Here is a 17105-nt window from a genome sequence, read left to right as displayed (position 1 = left end):
AATTGCAAAGATCTTTTCTCCTGTAGATATGTTGTTGAAAACAGGAATCTTTGCAGTATCTTGTGCAAAAGTATGTGCTATATTGTCCTGGCAGAAGAAAAATATCATTTAATTCTGCCGTGCAGCTGTTAGCACACCGCTTGGAAAGCAGGTTTACATTTAAAGACAGTTCCCTGTACAGCAAGTGGGGATTTTTTCCTATACATTGTCCATGTGTGCACTTTGCACCCATGAATCCAGCTCCCAAAGCCTGCTGTTGCACTTGTTGGTGTGCTGTGCAACGTGTGTTGGCCGTGCTCTGCCACGTGCTCGGTTTCGCTGAGGACAGGGATGAGCTGGAATACTCCTAGGCAGGTTGCACACTGCCTGTAGTTCTTCTGCTTACAATTCCAGAGGCACCGTGTCTGTAGGAGAAGATCGTAAAAAAATGTGATTTATATTTCAAAAAAAAAAAAAAAAGACAGGTCGCTTCTGCCCTGATTGGAAGTCGTTGGGAACGGCTCGAGCCGGGTTACAACAGATGACATGAATTTATACTCGCAGCCCCAGCTGCAGCGTGCGCTCTTCCATCCCCAGCACGGAACCCCGCTGTGTTATGCAGTCGGGACTTGCAGTGTCTCAATGCATCAGCCTCCCACTAGGTGGAACAGGAGGAGGCTGAGCCTGAATTCCCCTTGACAGGCTGATAAATCCCAGGCTGGGTGCTTGTTCCTGCCCACGAGGGCACAGTTTGGGTGCTGCAGCTCCTGGTGGTCCCGCTGAAGGGGTCGCTGCCTTCAGCTGCAGCACTTCCCAGCCTGAGTGCTGTGTGGGGAAGTAGAGCAAGCACATCCAGCCCTGCCACCAGCAGCAAAGCTCACTCGGGCATGTCTGCCTACACGAACCTGCTTGTAGCGGTGTCTGGACCCCAGCTGCAAGCTCGAGCAGTTGATTCCCTTTGTCATTTGTTACCCGAGCAGTGTCACAGTCTGCTTTTCCCATCACTAAGTCCCTCTTTTCTCCATCCTAGGGGCTGACGTTTGAGGAGGTGGAGAGCTTCTTCACGTTTCTGAAGAACATAAACGATGTGGACACAGCATTGAGCTTTTACCACATGGCTGGAGCCTCGCTTGATAAAGGTATTAAAACTCGAGAGGCAGGCAGCACGGTTCACAGCTTGTATTTGGGTTTAGGGAGGGGTCGAACAAGCCCAGTCTGATGGATTAAAAATGTCCTGAGACTGCAGTTCCTCTGTGATGAGAGGTTTAACTTCTGCAGTGCATGGATAAAGAGGGATTTCAGGTGTTATACTTCCCTCATTTTACATGTAGAGAGAAAAATGGCAAAATGCATAGCCTGAACAGACCACAGAATCACCCAGGTTGGAAGAGACCTCCAAGATCACCTAGCCCAACCTCTGACCTAACACTAACCAGTCCCCCACTAAAGCAGATCACTGAGCTCTACATCTAAACGTCTTTTCAAGACCTCCAGGGACGGTGACTCAGACACTTCCATGGGCAGGCCATCCCAATGCCTCACAACCCTTTCAGTAAAGAAGTTCTTCCTAATATCCAACCTAAACCTCTCCTGGGGCCACTTTAGCCCATTCCCCCAAAAAAGAAGCACTCACACAGCCCCTGAGAATCAGCAAGAGCTGTTTATTGCCGGGACACCTTGCAGGCAAGCCTGCGGGATGTCCGTGGTGTTTGGTGGCTCCAAGCTAATGCTTGCGATGGAGCCTGAGCTACGAGCAGGGGGCTTCACCGCACTGCATGGCTGTCCTCGCACACAAGGAGGCCTGCTGCTCGCCTTGCTCTTCTCGTCTCCTTCCTGCCGCCCCAGCTGGCAGTCAGAGGGCCCAGATGCTCAGCGAGTGCTGGGCCAGCTGCAGGGGGCCTGTCAGGTGTGTGCAGAGGCAGAGCAGCCTGGTGGGTACACCACGGGCTCTGGTGCTGGAGCCCAGGCATTCAGGGGTTCTTAATCCCAATCTTGGGAGCAGCGTCTTTTCTTCTTCTACAATGCACTTGAAAAAGTTGCTGGAAATGACAAGCAGTAAGAAGTTTTGCAAATTCTCTTCCATAGGGGTCTCCATTACCCCATATGGTGCTGCTCAAGCCTTGTCTTGGCTTTGCTCAAAAACAAGGGGCTTTGTTTAGAAACGAGAGCCAGATGCTGCATTTCTGCTCCAAAACACGAGTAGTGACACCTGAATTTTCTCACTGGCTCTGACCTTGGGAGCCCGTTAAGTTCCTTGTCTGAGTGTTGAAGTCTCCAGAGCAGCTCTGCTCGGATAACCCATCGTCCAGGGCGCGAGTGTGGCTGAGGAGCTGGCTGAGTAACCTCAGAGCTGGGTGTTTCCTGGGGAGCTTGGTCGTGGCGTGGTTGATTGACCAGCCCAGCCCCTGTCCTTCTTCATCTCACCATCCTTTGGGGGCTCAGCCATTACGGCTGTGTTTCCAGATTTGATGTGCCAATTAAAACAAACTTATTTTAAATGTGCAATACATGGAAAAATTCCAACTCTGCTCCTTGGGTCTTGCGTTTTGGGGCAGTGGAATTGCAGAGGGAGCCAGATGTGTCACCTTTCTTCCTGCGTGTGTCCACAGCCTTAGCTTTGACTTCTCGGGGAATCATCTGTGCTCTTTCCTTTAGATCATTGCATCTCAAGGCTGGAAGTTAAAAGAACCCGATGGGTTTTTCCTTTCGTTTAGAAGTAAAAACAAGCAAGAGATGCTGCACATGAAATATGGATGTGCTGCTGGTTCTGCAGTGTGCCGTGAGGAGATAATAGCCTAGCAAAGCCAATTTTCTCAGCACCTACAGTAAATTAGCAACTGCCCGGTCATGGAATATGTATTCCTGGAGTATTTAGGTCTACACGCAGGTGGTAAATCAGCACGATTGCTGTTTAATTACTTGCGATTAATGAACTTGTGCTGGAGCCTCAGCCACTGATCTAAGAGCCCTGTGGCTGGAGGAGGAAAGCCTGGGGAAGTTTCGGGCTGCTCTCTTCTGTCAGAAGCCCACCAGCTCTGGAAAGCCTCAGGGCAAGGTCTGGTTGATGCTGACACTGCATAAAGCAGGGGGGAGAAAGCCCAGCTGGGAAAAAGCCTCAGTGTGGCTGCTCCAGCAGCATCAGCCGCATGAAGGGCGTTTTCCTGGGGTCCAAATGGAGCTGCAAATTAACCCGTGGTGATATGCCTGGATTTTGCAGCAGGAGTCTGTGCTCCCATGCTTAAATTGTCTGTGCACTGCACGTTGCCCACCCACGCTCACCTAGCCTGGGCATCTCACCTGCAAATTGAACAGGGAATAAATGGGCTTCATCCCTTCCGAAGGACAACTTCTTGTAGGGTTGCGTAGTGAAAAGCAACAAATTGCTCATCATATTAGGAGGAGGAAATAAAAAAAGGGTCTTTTGTGTCAAATTGCTGCTAAGCTGATGTAGCAAACTGATTATTAGGATTTTAGAGGTGCTGTTTAAAATGAAACGGGGAAAAATGGATGGCACCGAGCAGCTAGAGCTGGGCAGCTCGTCTTCTGTGATGAATTAACCCATCATCTTCTAAAGAGGATGGTGAAAGTGTATTTTAATGACCCATAAAAAAACACCCAAATTATATAGCTTTCAGGTTATAAAACTAATATTTAATGGCATCAAATCCTGGGGGCTTCCCTGCGTGCAGCTGGATGCAGCCAACACAAAATCCAAATGGGAAAAGGGTTTGTGAGGCGTTTTTGCCAGACAGCACCTGCTTTGTTTTCCAAAAACGGTGAAGAAATGGCACTTGTAGTTCGCTCTGGTTTTATTTACCTGGTCTGTGACACCTGGTCTGTAGTTGGAAGGATGGGCACCAAAGGAAAGTGGTGTCGGGGCTTGGTCCAGCACCTCTGAGGAAGGTTTCTGTGAAATTCATGTTTCTATTTGAGGACATACAGACTGCTGCTGCTGGCTGAAGCTGCCCAGCCTGGTGCTGGGCGGGCTGGGGACAGAGCCAGGGCTTTGTGTGGCACTCACCGCCTGCCCTTGTTCTCTTGCAGTGACCATGCAGCAGGTGGCCAGGACGGTGGCGAAGGTGGAGCTCTCTGACCATGTGTGCGACGTGGTGTTCGCGCTCTTCGACTGCGACGGTGAGTGAGCAGCCTCCCGGCACGAGCTGAGGAGGAGGAATACAGAAACAGGGCATCAGAAGCTGCCGGGTGCTGGTGGCTGGCTGAGCTCTGCTGCCATCCCCGTGGCTTCAGCCCCACCTGCTGCCTTGTGCCTTTGCTGCATCTATTTTATTTTGCTCCGTGGCGTTTTCTGATGGGGTGATCACCCTGGAGCTCAGCAGGAATCCAGGGATCTCCCAACCTTCTCCATTTGCATCCACACGTGGGGTCTGATAAAATATTTTGATAGCAAGGGAGCTGAGGGTGGATTTGTCAGGCAACAAATCCACCCTCAGGTAGGCACTGGGTGGAAGAGCAGGCGCAGAGCTCGGGGCTTTCTGTGGCTGTTTGTATGCCCGCAGAGCTGGGGGCAGTTCTGCTCCCCTCCTGGTGTTTCAGGGGAGCTTCCCTGCCCCGAGTTGCATTTGGATGCAATGCAGGAAGAAAAAATTAAATGGAGAAACTTCAATAAATCCACCCTGCCCTGCGTGGGGCCGGGTTGGGGCTGGGCTGCCGCCCCCCGAGCTGCGTGGCGGTGGGTTTGGGGCGCGTGGCCGTGGGTTTGGGTGCCCGTAACCTCGTCCTTGCTGCCCGCAGGGAACGGCGAGCTGAGCAACAAGGAGTTCGTGGCCATCATGAAGCAGCGCCTGATGCGGGGCCTGGAGAAGCCCAAGGACATGGGCTTCACCCGCCTGATGCGCGCCATGTGGAAGTGCGCCCAGGAGACCGCCTGGGACTTCACCCTGCCCCGGCCCTAGCGGGGCCGCGCCGCGCCCCTACTGTCCCTTTCGTTCCCTTAACGAGCTGCGAGTTAATTAACGGGCTGCGGCTGCCTGCTTTTTTGGGGGGCGCCGTGGGGTTGGGGGGGGGGGGTGTTACGGTAATGCGCGTGTACTCGGGGAAATACGGGAGGGGGCGTGGCCTGGCGGTGGGGGCGTGGTCTGGTGGGAGGGGGGCGTGGTCTGATGTGGGGGTGGCCTGGTTGGGAGGTGGGTAAGGGTCGGGTGGTGGGCGTGGCCTCGCCGCGGGAGGCGTGGCTTGTTGCTATGGGCGTGGCCTGTCGCTAGGGGCGTGCCCCGCCGGTGACGCCATCAGGCGGCGCCGCCCGCCGGGCCCGGGCGCCATGGAGGGGAACCGGGAGGAGGCGGAGCGCTGCGTCGGCATCGCGCTGGCGGCCGCCAGGGCCGGGCAGCCCGAGCGGGCCCGGCGCTTCCTGCTGAAGGCGCAGCGCCTCTACCCCACGCCCCGCGGCCGCGGTGAGGGAGCCGCGCCCGGCGACCGGGGGGCAGCGGGGCGGCCGGCGAGGGGGGGAGGGGGGAGGCCTGCGCGGGGACTGCGCATGCGCCGTGTCCGGGCAGCGCGGGGCGTGCTGGGAAAGCGAGTCCGGGGGCGGGGGGCGGGGGGGGGGGCGTTGAGTTTGGCCGAGTTTCGATAATTTTACCTCACGGTCGCCTGTTTTTCCCCGAATCCCTCTAATTTCCCCCGCGTTTCTTCTAATTCTCCCTGATTTTCTTTAATTTCCCCTGGATACTTTTAATTTTCCCTGAATTTCCCGATTTTCCCTGCGTTTCTTCTAATTTTCCCTGAATTTCTTTTATTTTTCCCTAAATTTCTTTAATTTTCCTTGTGTTTCTTTTAATTTTCCCTGAATTTATCAAAATTTTCCCTGAATTTCTTTTAATTTTCCCTGAATTTATCACATTTTCCCCAAATTTCTTTTAATTTTCAAGGGTTCTCTTGTAACTCTCCCTGAAATCCTTTTAACTTTCCCTGGATGCCTTTAATTTTCCTGCAATGGCTTTAATTTTCACCAAAATTATTTTAATGTCCCCTGGGCTTCCTTTAATTGTTGCTGAATTCCTTTAATTTCCCCCCCAAACGTTTAATTTTCTCTGAGATTATTTATTTTTTTCCCAAATTTATCTAATTTATCTTATTTTTTTTTTATTTTTCCCCCAAAATCTTTAATTTTATTCCCCAAAATCTTTCATTTTCTCCCCAAAAGTCTTTAATTTTCCCCCGAAACATCCATTTTTCTCCCCCAGGAACGTTTAATTTCCCCCAAAATTACTTATTTTCCCCCGACCCCTTCAGTTTCCCCGTTTAACTCTCGCCTCCCTCCCGCCGCAGCCCTGCTGGAGGAGCTGGACAAGGAGCAGCAGGCGGCGGGGGCCCAGCCCGACCCCGGCCCCGGCCCCAACCCCGGCCCCGGCCCCGGGGGGCGGCCGGGCAGCGGCGGGGAGGCGGCGGGGGAGGCGCCGCGGGGCTACACGCGGGACCAGGCGGACGCCGTCAGGAGGTGCGTGTGTGCTCGGGGGGCCTCGGGGCGGCCGCTCCCCCTGTCCTGCTGCTCGGGTCACGCTGAGAGCCCAGCCGAGTACCAAACCCTCGCAGGACCACTCGCTCCGCTGGTGGAGATGCTCAGGATGCTCCTAAAGCTCCTGCTGCCGACTCCCAGGACACGTTTATCCAGCACCCTCTCCCGCTCAGCCTGTGGTAGTTTTTAAGTCTGAACTAACTGCATCTGAAGCAGTGCAGGGGGACGCCAAAAACCCAGCGATCCTCCAGATCCTGGCCTGCCATTTGTGGTCCCTGCAGCCCCGGCTCCCTCACGCTCATGGTTTGGGGGCTGTGTTCTTCTGCCTGTGCCAGCAGTGCCCGAGGAGAGGCCCTTCCACCTTTCCTGGCCCGACCCGTTCTGTAGGAGTGTTTGTGTGCCAGCAGCACGGGCAGGCTGCGGGTGAGCACGTGAGAAAATTGGGTCACCTCTGAGGAATCCGAGATGAGTGAAGCGGAGTTCGCTGAGCGTCGGTCGAAACCGCGCCGCCTGCGAGGCTGCAGAGTCGACACATCCGAGGCAAAGCAGTTCCCGTGGCCGAAACTCACTGCCCGTGTCTTTTCTCCTGGCAGGGTAAAGCAGTGCAAAGATTACTACGAAATTCTGGGAGTCAACAGAGAAGCTTCGGACGAGGACTTGAAGAAGGCTTACCGGAAACTGGCGCTGAAGTTCCACCCCGATAAGAACCACGCGCCAGGGGCCACCGAGGCCTTTAAAGGTAACGCACCTCCCCAGCCTTGTGACTTACCCACAGCCAGCAGGTGATGCTGCTGAGCTGGGCGAGCAGGGACTCCCTAAAAACAACCTGATGATTCAGGCAGAGTGAAATAAAGCTCTGGTCAGCAGAGTTGTTTCTTTCTGAGCTGGTTGTATCACGGACAAAGTGTGAGATGAGCTTGAAACAGCCCCCACGGGCGGGTTCAGGGCAGGTGCTGGGTGCTCCCCTCCTGGGGACAGCCCCAGGGGGCAGCTGTTGTGTCTGCAGCCCCTTTGTCGTACAGACACATCTCCCAAAAAGCTCCCGCACACTGAGAGCACAGCGGTGCTGCTGTAACCAAATCACTTGGGAGGAAGATGGTTCCTGGGCAGCCAGGTAGCTTCAAACCAGTCGTTGTCCAGCAGCAATGAAGTAGGCTGCAGCATCTGTGTCTGTCTGGGAGTCGTGCCACCCTTCTGAGGCTGCGGGGAAGGTGGCTGGTTCTCCAGCACTCGTGATTTTTTTCATTTCCTGTATTTTTCATCTTCCGCATCTTGCATGAGAAGTCCCAGCAGGAGGAGTTTGGAAGCCCGCTTAGCTGAGTTTTTGCCTCGTGGTTGTGAGCGCTCAGTAATTGCCTGTGGGCCAGGAAAATCCCCTCTGCCAGAATAAATGCAGTAGAGAGCCGTGGGAACTATGAGAACTGCGTTCAGCTGTGTGAGGGGAAATAAAGGAGCGGGCTGGTGGTTGAGGCACTGTGGTTGAGGCACTGTGCTCCCCTGGAATTGCTCCACTCATGAATAAAATGAGGCCTCTTCTGATGGTAATCCCCCAAAACAGTCCCGCGGGCGCTTCCCTAGGTGCCCGTACCCAAATCCAAGGCTTTTCGCCTGGGTGGCACCTGCCTGTGGGGTTCTGAGCAGCGCGATGGGTGCAGCGGGGCTGGAGCAGCCCGAGATTTTTGCAGGAGCAGGGAGCAAGGCTAGCCTGCCACGAGAGCGGTGAGGGGCGAGCTCCGAGTGGGCAAATTTCGGCAGTAAAAGTCTTATGTAAGGTTTGTTCGAGCCTTTTAAGGCTTCAGTCCGTGGCTGATAAGCGCCTTGCTGTTGGCAGATAGCGAGCTGACCCTCAGCTACTCTTTTTTAGTGCAGGGGCCAGGTTAGGCAGGGAGCATCTGCCTGTGCTGTGAGCCGCTGGCTGATAGTTTTATCTGCCAGCCCTCGCCCGGTGGCGAAAGGCAGGTTTCCTCACCTCTAATCTCAACCAACGATGTTTGCCGAGGGCTTTGAGAAGAGTTACGTGCCGGGAGCCCTGCGTTAGGCAAGGTGCCCTTTATCCTCCAGCCTCCTCTCGTTTGCAGGGCTCGCCAAAGTCCAGCTGCTCCCTGCCAGAGGGCGAAGGGGGAAACGTGCAGGGCTCTGAGGGCTTGAGTTAATTTTTTTCCAACGTTGCTGTGTTAGCTCAAGTCTTGACACTCGTCTTCCCAGTGACAGCTGATAAAACATCAGGTCTGGGCCCGGGACCTTGTCCCAGGTGGCTGCAGTTGTGTTGAACCTCGTTTGCATCACTGCCTTCGGCTGACGTTGGGCAAAGAGCTGAACCGAGCCGCTTGGAGCTGAAATCCTGACTGGGAATGAGGTGTTCCTGTGGAGCTTGGTCAGCAGAAGGCTAGACGATGAACAAGATCCCAAATTGCCCCATTTTCATTGCTTAATCACACGGTGTGAAAGGACGGCCTGGTGTGCTGGAGCCAGTCCTCGCGGTCTAGCTTCCTGCCCGGCTCGTAGAAACGTTTGCTGTGCGTGCACTAATTATAACCGAGGCTCAGAGCGAGCATACTGACACGACATCCTCCGCTCTCCAAATCTCTAGTCCAAGAAGAAACCAAACACCTCGGTCTGACTGCCGGGAAAGTGTTGAATCTTGGAGTTAATCTCCTGCAAAGGGCACGGGTCCCCCTTTCCTGCCCTTAATGCGGCAGTCAGCCCCACTCCTGTGAGCTCCTCACGTCCTTGCGACACGGGGAGGGGAAGGGACGTGCTCGGCAGTCACCTACAGAGGCTCCCGGGTGGGTCGGTGCCGAGGGGAAGGGGTGAGCTGGGATGTGCAGGGAGAGGAGCCCAGAAACAGGCGGGTGCCGGCGGGCTGCCTGCTTGGAAACCTTCCTGTGGAACCTGGGAGTTCTGAAGTTCACAGCTTGCAGCCCACATCTCCTCACCAGCTTTTGCTTGGGATCTTAAAGTCTCTGTCAGTGAGGCACCCTGTACTTAAATTCTTCGTAGTTCTGGTTTCAGGCTACGGCATCAAGTGCACTTAATGCTACTTTTGAATAAGATTTATCGTCGGAAATCGTGCTCTGCTGTGCTCATGGCTGAATGGTTTGGGATCGGCTGTTCGAAAGAAGGAACGGGTTTAATGAAACAAAATGCATCGCAGCTCTGCTGCCAGCACTTGTGCAGCACCGGGTAGTTTCATTCACCTGAGGGGGTTTCTCTAGGAAGGCACACAGAACCCACAGCAGCCACACCACAGCTTGGTTATTCGGGCTGATTTCAGGCCGAGTCTCTCGGTGTGGTTTCCTTCTGCCGAAGCAGCGTGCCAGGCAGGAGAGCTGTGCCGCCAAAGGCTGCTTGAGAACCTGACGTGGGTGCTGAGGGAGGCGAGCCGGGCCTGCTCGCAGGGCTCAGCGCAGCATCTGGGGCTGCAAGAAGCTAATTGCCTCCTAATTGTCTGTATTTCAGCCATTGGCAACGCCTACGCGGTGTTGAGCAACCCGGAGAAGAGGAAGCAATACGACCAGTACGGGGACGAGAAGCTCAACCCCGCTCGGCACGGACACAGTCACGCAGACTTCCACCGCGGCTTCGAGGCGGACATCTCCCCCGAGGACCTCTTCAACATGTTCTTCGGGGGTGGATTCCCCTCCAGTAAGCGCGTTAAACCTCGCTGTCCCGAGAGGGCCCCGGCCCTTCTGACAGTCACGGTGCTGTAGGGTTTATTGGCAGGGCGAGGAGTGGTAGCAGAGCAGCTCCTCCCCACAGCTGAGGTCGGTCAGAGCTCTCCCTCACAACTGACCCAAGCACCTAGGGTTTTCTAAGTCGTCCAGGTGGGAGCTTGGAGAACTCGGGGCCCAGCAGGTAATTCCAGCAGAGCTGGACTTCTTCCCCAGCTCAGCAGTCTGTCTGCACGCTGGAGACGTTCACTGTTACTGGGTTGGATTGAACGTTAGAACAAAAACGAGGCACAGGCATCACGCGACCTTTCGCAGCGTTCCTGTTCTGCCTGTCAGGAAGGCAGGGCTACTCCAGGAAAACCAGCGAGTTGCCATTCTTGCTCAGTCTTTTTTTTTCCTTTCCTCGCTGTCCCTTGAGAATCCAGGAGCAGTTTTGCAGCTGGTCTCCCTCTTCAGCTGTAGTTTTGCCATCTAAAACGAGGAAAAGCTGCTTTTAAGGTGGAAAAACTAACAAAATTTATTTATTTTTCTTTTTCCGATTGGTGTTAATCAAAAGATAAACTCCTTTGTGTGAATGCTTCCATCAGTCTCCTGGGGAGCGCCGTAGCTGCTGCAGCCACCTCTGGTGAGCTGTTTGGGACATGCTGACCCCTTTGTATCCTTCTCCTTTTGCCCGCAGGTAACGTCCACGTGTACAGCAACGGCAGGATGCGATACACCTACCACCAGAGGCAGGACAGGCGAGAGCACCAGGGGGATGTAAGTGGAGAGAGAGCACGCAGGGGGCCGGGAGCCTGAATGTTTTTTCCAGCGAGCTGGCGGGGCTGCTTTGTGCACCAGCCCTGCTCGTTGGCACCTCCCCGTACAGAAAGCTGCAGTGGTGGGAAGTTAGCTGCCTGCAGAATTTCCACTCTAATTTACTGCGGGCGGCTCTCCCAGGACTCTCTTCCAGCAGGGTGAACGCTGGTGTGCCTTGAATCTGTGCCACCTCGATGTGAGCTGGCAGCAGTGAACCGAACTTGTTTTTAGCAGAGGATAAGCATTCCCTCTCTCAGTTCATTCTCTGATTTTAAAAGGCAGATCCAGCTTTCAGATAATACGGATACACGTGGCTCCTCCCAGCACGTACCCCTTCTCCCTTTCATCTCACCGTGCGAGATGGGGTGTTTCTAGTCTGTGAGGTGTAATTAACCAAGGAAAAAGCTTCATGGCCTGAGCTGTTTTGGGGTTTTCCCTCACAGAATCTGCATATGTCTCCAAGCCCTCTGATCTGGAGAAATGAAACTGTGGGACTTAACGTAACCCTGCTCCTTTAATAGCCAGTAAGATGCTTGAAAAGGAAAAGAAAGAAAGAAAAACTGGGAACTCCCCGAGCAGTTCTTCTCGAGGTTAAAGGGGGAAGCGTGCTCCAGGGGAATTAAGGCTGCGTTAGGGCTGGGAGGGAGGGAAAGCGATGCTCTGGGGTCTGGGCCTCCAGGATGGTGCTCCACTGTGCGTTTCTGTCCCCGCAGGGTGGCCTGGGGCTGTTTGTCCAGCTGATGCCCATCCTCATCCTGATCATCGTGTCTGCGCTCAGCCAGATGATGGTCTCCAGCCCTCCCTACAGCCTGAGCCAGAGGCCGTTAGTACCCCTTGCTCTGAGCCTATCCCCGCGGGGTGGGTGCCGGGGAGCTGGGCGCTCTGCTTCTCCTGCTGTTTCTGTGCTTTATCTCCTCCTGCTCCTGCTCCCTGCTGTCTCACAGCTCAGGGAAGGCCGAATTGTTTCCAGGCAGGTCTTGGGGTGGAAGGGGCTGTCGGAGAGTGCTCGCCGGCCTGACGGACTGGGGCTCTGACGGGGAGCCTCTGCAGCCTGCAGCTAGGTGGGAAGGGGACGGAGTGAAGGCCTTGGGGGAGCTGTAGCCCAATGGGGCTGAGATGTAGAGTTAAATCAGGGTGTGAAAAATGAAAGTCAGATCTGTTCGCCCCAACATGTAACTGAATGCTCCAAAACCCAGCTCGGCTTTCGGGTTCGAGGTGAGGGCTCTGGCGTTAGCACTTAGAGCCAGGAGACGGAGCAAACTGGGGCGAGGCGCAGCTCAGGGTCGCCCTGAGAGGCTAAGGAGTGTTGGGATGTCACTTCTGTGGCTGAGGGCCACGAAACCAGGCACGTGTCTCTCTGCTTGTGAGTTTGAGGCTGGCGAGGAGGCGCTCTGTGAGGCGAGAGGGCGCTGGGCGCAGGGCAGCTCTGAGGCAGGCAGGGATTTGCTCCCAGCCTTGTCAGCTGGAACATCGCCCCCGCGCCTGATTTCCCACTTTGGCTTTGGACAAGAGGAGCAAACGAGCTGCCCCAGCCCCTCCGCCGTGGTTTCTGGGTGAGGCTGAAGGAGCTGGAGCAGCAGCGTGCTGTGCCAGCAGGCGGTGCTGCACTCTCGCTCAGGCAAAGGAAAAAAAAAAATGCTGAGCTCAGCTGCTCCTTGGCAGGAAACGAGCTTGCTGCGCCCAACCCAGCGTGCCGTGCCGCAGGCAAACTGCTGAACCCGGCGAGGTTTTATTGGCACGGGGAGGTTTTGGTGCCCCTTGCTTACAGGAGGCTGCTGCTGAGCATGGCAGAGTCGTAAAGAAACACGTGTCACGCGGTTCCCTTCGTAAACCTCTTCCAAAAGTAAGGTTCCTGCTGGCAGACCCGCCTAGGTCAGTGCCTCATCGAATCTGCCTGCCCGAGCTGCACGCCTGCCTGTGGGTAGCAGGCTGCTGGTTTCTTCTGCCTCTGTTTTCTCGCTGCTGGAGCGTGCAGGGGTGTGGGACTCGCTCCTGCACACCCTGCTCGCAGGCTGAAGGGCGAGCCGGATGAGTCGCTGTTTATACCTGGCTCGGGAGGCAGGCTGGTGTTTGATGCAGCAGCCAGCTGGTATTTGTTATGGGAGACTTCGGGCACGGATCCAGCTGGAGCCGTGCCCAATGAATCCAGTGTTTGGGCACAGGTCCTGTGCTGCGGCTTGCGAGCACGCCCCGGTGAGTGTCTCTAGGTTTGCCGGAGCGCTGGGGAGAAAATAAGAACAAGGTTTTGTCTGAAATGCAAATCCGAGGGGGTAGGGGTAGGGTACGGCTTCTTTTCCACCAGAAAGGCTTCTCCTCTCCCGAGCTGTGAGGCGCTGGGGGCGGAGGAGCGTGGGGGCGATGCGTGTGGTCAGCGATCCTTGGCGAGGAGCCGCGGGGCTCTGGCCGTGCCCTTCAGGTGTCTGACGCTGCTCTGCCTTCTCTCCGGAGCCAGGTCCGTGGGTCACGTACACAGGAGGGTGACGGAGCACCTGAAAGTCGTCTACTACGTGGCTGAGAACTTCGCCGAGGAGTACACGGGCACCAACCTGAAGAACGTGGAGAGGAGCGTGGAGGACGACTACATCGCCAACCTGCGGAACAACTGCTGGAAGGAGAAGCAGCAGAGTGAGTAGCGTGGGCTCGGGGGCAGAGGTGTTTGGCTGCTGCAGAAAAACCCAGCCGAGCTGCGCTGAGGGTGCATTTCAACACCACGTAGGCACGCTTTGCAGCCTGCCGAGCGGCGAGCCTCGTGCTCGCTGGGACTTGGCCAAGTCCTGCTGAGGGGGCTCCGTGCTCCTAACGCCGCGCTTCTCCCGTTGCAGAGGAAGGCCTGCTGTACCGGGCGCGCTACTTCGGGGACTCGGAGCTGTACCAGCGGGCGCAGAAGATGGGCACCCCCAGCTGCAGCAGACTGTCAGACGTACAGGCCTCTCTGCACGGATAGCCGCCGCCAGCCCGCTCGGCGGAGCTCTAAGTACGAGCCGGTGGCGCTCCAGCAGTGCTCTTAATACTGAAATCTCTGAGGCACAAGGCTTCCCGAGTCTCCTCTGGACGCGCGCACGTAGCGGGGGGAAAGCAGCCCCCCTCTGCCAAGCCTGTGCTCCCGGCCGGGGAGATTGATGCTGTTTAGTTTGCATGGCAGCGCCCCGGCTCTCTCCAAGCTCGCTGTTTTTGCTGGCGGTGGTTCTCGAGGAACAAAGCGAAGCCCCGGGCGTGCTGGCAACTCGGCCGAGCTCCTGTCAACTGCACGCCTGGGCTGGCTCAAGATTTTTTTTTTTTTTTATCCTTATCTCGCCACGCCTTTCCCAGCCGTGGCAGCCAGCCACCGCCTCTGAATGAACCCTTTTTGTTGCTTTATTGTCTGTTTCATTGAAAAAGTCGTCACCTGTGGCACTAAAGAAGTGTGGTGACGGGGAACGGGCTCGCAGAAAACATGTTCCTTGCCCCCCTCTGCCTTCTCCTGACTCTGGAGGAGAACAAAGCAGGGCGTTGGAGTTCGTGGCGGGTTGTAGGAGCAGCTTTGTGTGTCCACGGGGAAAAAAAGGGGCTGAGGTGGAGGACGGGTGGGTCGGGGAGCTGGGGGTAGGGCGAGCCGGATAGTGCAGGTGAGGGCGGGAGTGCTGGGCCACGGGGGAGCTGATGAAAGCCAGGAGCACCTGGGCAGAGCCTGGAGTGCTTTTTCTGCCCGATGATTGAGGCTGATTTCACCTACCAGACGCTCTGAGGGTGGCCCCATCTAGCCACAAAGCCTTTTGAAAGCAGTTTCTGTACAAAATAAGTTGAAGGGGAAGCTTCAAGCACCAAGTTTTAGTCGTATGGACACTACTGAGCCTTGCAAGGACTTCCTGGGGGCGCTGGGCATCCAGCTAGCTGGCTCCCAGACACGAGTAAAGAGGTTCAGCAGTGGAGCTGCTCTTTGTTTTCACCCTCCTTGCCTCACGGAGCGTCTGAAAGCCTGAAGGCCCTCAAAGAAACTCCTCGGGGTCGTGTTCGGCCCTTTTTGCCTGCACCCCGTTCTTGGAACCGCTCTTTTCTCGCTTCTCCCGCTCCTCTTCTCACAACCGCGCCTCCTCTCTCACGCCAGCCCGCTGCTGCCCCCCTGCCTCCCTTCCAGGGGAGGAATTTGGAGGAATCTGGCGCCGCTGCGTGCCCGTGGCCTGAGCAGAGCCTCCCAAAACGCGGGGCCGGGTGGGGTGGCGGCGCGCCGTGCTGCCCCCCGGCACTCACACCCTTACCGCTTTCGTCCCCAGACTGGACACGCCTGAAGACTCTCGGCGAAGCGCACTGAGCCCGGGTGGCGGACTTTGTGTTTAAGGAATCAAACCCGATATTAAAATGGAACCAGAGAATTAGCAACGCACAACTGCCCTCTTTCTTCTCTCTGCCCGTCTCCGCCGTCACGACGTCTCAGGCAGCAATTAGGACAGGAAGCAGCTGCCCGTCCTCCTCCTCCTCCCCGTCCAGCACCACCCGCCTGGTTGCTCCCAGGGTCCCGCAACCGTCGGGACAAGCGCGTGGCCTGGAAGGTGAGAGAGCCAAAAAAGCAAAGCCACGGAGCAAAAGGAGACCCTGGCGACTGCGCTGGAGAGAGAAATCGGACAATTTGGTGATGAAACTTTCAACAAAAAAGAAATATAATCTATTTAGAATTAATTTATAGCTGTATATACGGTGTACTTTTAAACTATGCAGGGGTTGGGTGATTAAATTATTTTGTTCTCTGCCCAGCTTGGCCAACGGGGAAGCGGGCAGTGCCTCCTCCCGGGCGTCCCCCTCTGCCTGGCACACGGAGCTGAAATCACTTTGTGGTTACTGCACTTGGCTTTCTCGAGGACAGCGGCGCTCCGTGGCTGGGGATGCCGATGCCTGCCCTCTGGGCTGTAATAAAAGCATTTCCAAATCTGCAGGGGGCGAGAAGCGATTCCTGAAACTGCCCGGATTTGCACTTTGGGTTCGCAACGTTGGCAGAAGCTTCCGCAGGTCAACTGGAGCCGCATTCAGCGGAGGAAAGGATTGTCCTGGATGGTTTTAGTTCATCTGTTGTTCGCTTGATGTCTGTGTGTAACCTTTTTTTTCTTTTTTTTCTTTTTTTTTTCCCAGTCTGCTTTTAATTTTGCCTCGTAATCAGTGTGCAGCTTTCTGCCTGTAAGCAGGGCTTTCCACGAGCTGTGTCCCTTTGTGAATTACTTTGTCCCGCAGCCCTCGCCCAGCAGCTCTCCTGTTTGCAGCGTGGCCGTGGCGCGCTGTCGCCTGCGTTTCTTCGGGGAGACCTGCGAAATGCTGCTGGTGGTACAAAACGGAGCCCTGCATCGCCTCTGCCGAAGGAAAGGTTGCTGGGGGAAGGTCGGCAGCTGCTCCCCGTCCCCTCGGCTTCGCTGGCTTGGTCAGGCAGGACCTGGATGGGAGCGTGAGCCGTCTGAGAAGTGAACGTGGGATGAACTGGATCCCTTTTTGTCCCTGACAGTTAATTTTTGCCTAAAGGCTTGGCCTGTGAGAGCCATCCCCCGGCACCCTGCAGTGGGTGCGAGGGCTGGGAGCTCAAGCAGCGAGGTGGGCTCCTTTCTTCGGCGTTAGAAGCCCGCATGCTCTGTCCTTGGCTCTTTGTTCTGCAAAGCATCAGCCCTCCCGCTAACTAAGCCTTATGCCACAGCCACCACAGCATGGACTTGATTTTAGAAGTTTTCTTTTTCCTCCTTTTGTTTCGTTTTGTGTTTTTTTTTTTTTTTTGTAATGGTACCTCCGTCTGTGGAAGGCACGGGGTGGAAGCGCGGCGTGTTGAAATAGGCACAGCCACACGCAGCTCGTGGAGGTGGGGGGGGTACAAGAAAAATCGTGTGCAAGAGGTGCTGAAAGTCCTGCGGAACGGCATCCCTCGCCCAGGGCCTGCCCGCACAAACCTTGGGATGCTTCGAGTAGATTCCCATGGGTAACGCGAGCGGGAAGGCGCAGATCCTAACGGGTGCTCCTGGAAGCTGCATTTCTTGATTTAGAGTTAATTATCAAATTGTACATCTATAAATAAATGTTTATATCGTGAAAGGCTGCGGCTGTGCTGCTGTCGTGCAGATCTCTGGGCGGCAGAGGAAGCGGCTTGGTAGGAAACGAGGCTGGAGCAGAGGTGCTGTCCCCAGGAGCAGGGGAGCGGTGGCGTCCAGCAAACTGCTCGCAAAGCAGGGAACTCCCCG

General features: G+C 55.6%; 2 protein-coding genes across 4 annotated transcripts in view; both read left to right on the top strand.

The window, feature by feature from the left end:
- Positions 1-4948, top strand: part of MICU1 (mitochondrial calcium uptake 1) — an 87823-nt gene extending 82875 nt beyond the window's left edge. For all 3 annotated transcript variants that reach the window (XM_084290260.1, XM_084290261.1, XM_084290262.1), the window contains exons 12-14: positions 1010-1118; positions 4024-4113; positions 4732-4948. In XM_084290260.1, coding sequence (XP_084146386.1) covers positions 1010-1118; positions 4024-4113; positions 4732-4892 — 360 coding nt within the window. In that variant the 3' untranslated portion in view covers positions 4893-4948. The remainder of the gene's footprint in view (positions 1-1009; positions 1119-4023; positions 4114-4731) is intronic.
- Positions 4949-5245: 297 nt separating this feature from the next.
- DNAJB12 (DnaJ heat shock protein family (Hsp40) member B12) lies at positions 5246-16951 on the top strand. The gene is made up of 9 exons (XM_084289980.1): positions 5246-5390; positions 6265-6433; positions 7045-7190; positions 9911-10096; positions 10802-10881; positions 11634-11743; positions 13373-13545; positions 13743-13894; positions 15171-16951. Exons 1-8 carry the CDS (start codon positions 5258-5260, stop codon positions 13862-13864), a joined length of 1119 nt encoding a protein of 372 aa, XP_084146106.1. The 5' UTR covers positions 5246-5257; the 3' UTR covers positions 13865-13894; positions 15171-16951.
- The last annotated feature ends 154 nt before the right edge of the window (positions 16952-17105 follow it).

The sequence above is a fragment of the Netta rufina genome (genome assembly GCF_964035555.1).
Source record: "Netta rufina genome assembly, chromosome: 7".
In the NCBI taxonomy this organism is placed as follows: domain Eukaryota; kingdom Metazoa; phylum Chordata; class Aves; order Anseriformes; family Anatidae; genus Netta; species Netta rufina.
The sequence above is the reverse complement of the archived record's forward strand: the minus strand, read 5'-3'. Positions and strand labels throughout refer to the sequence as shown.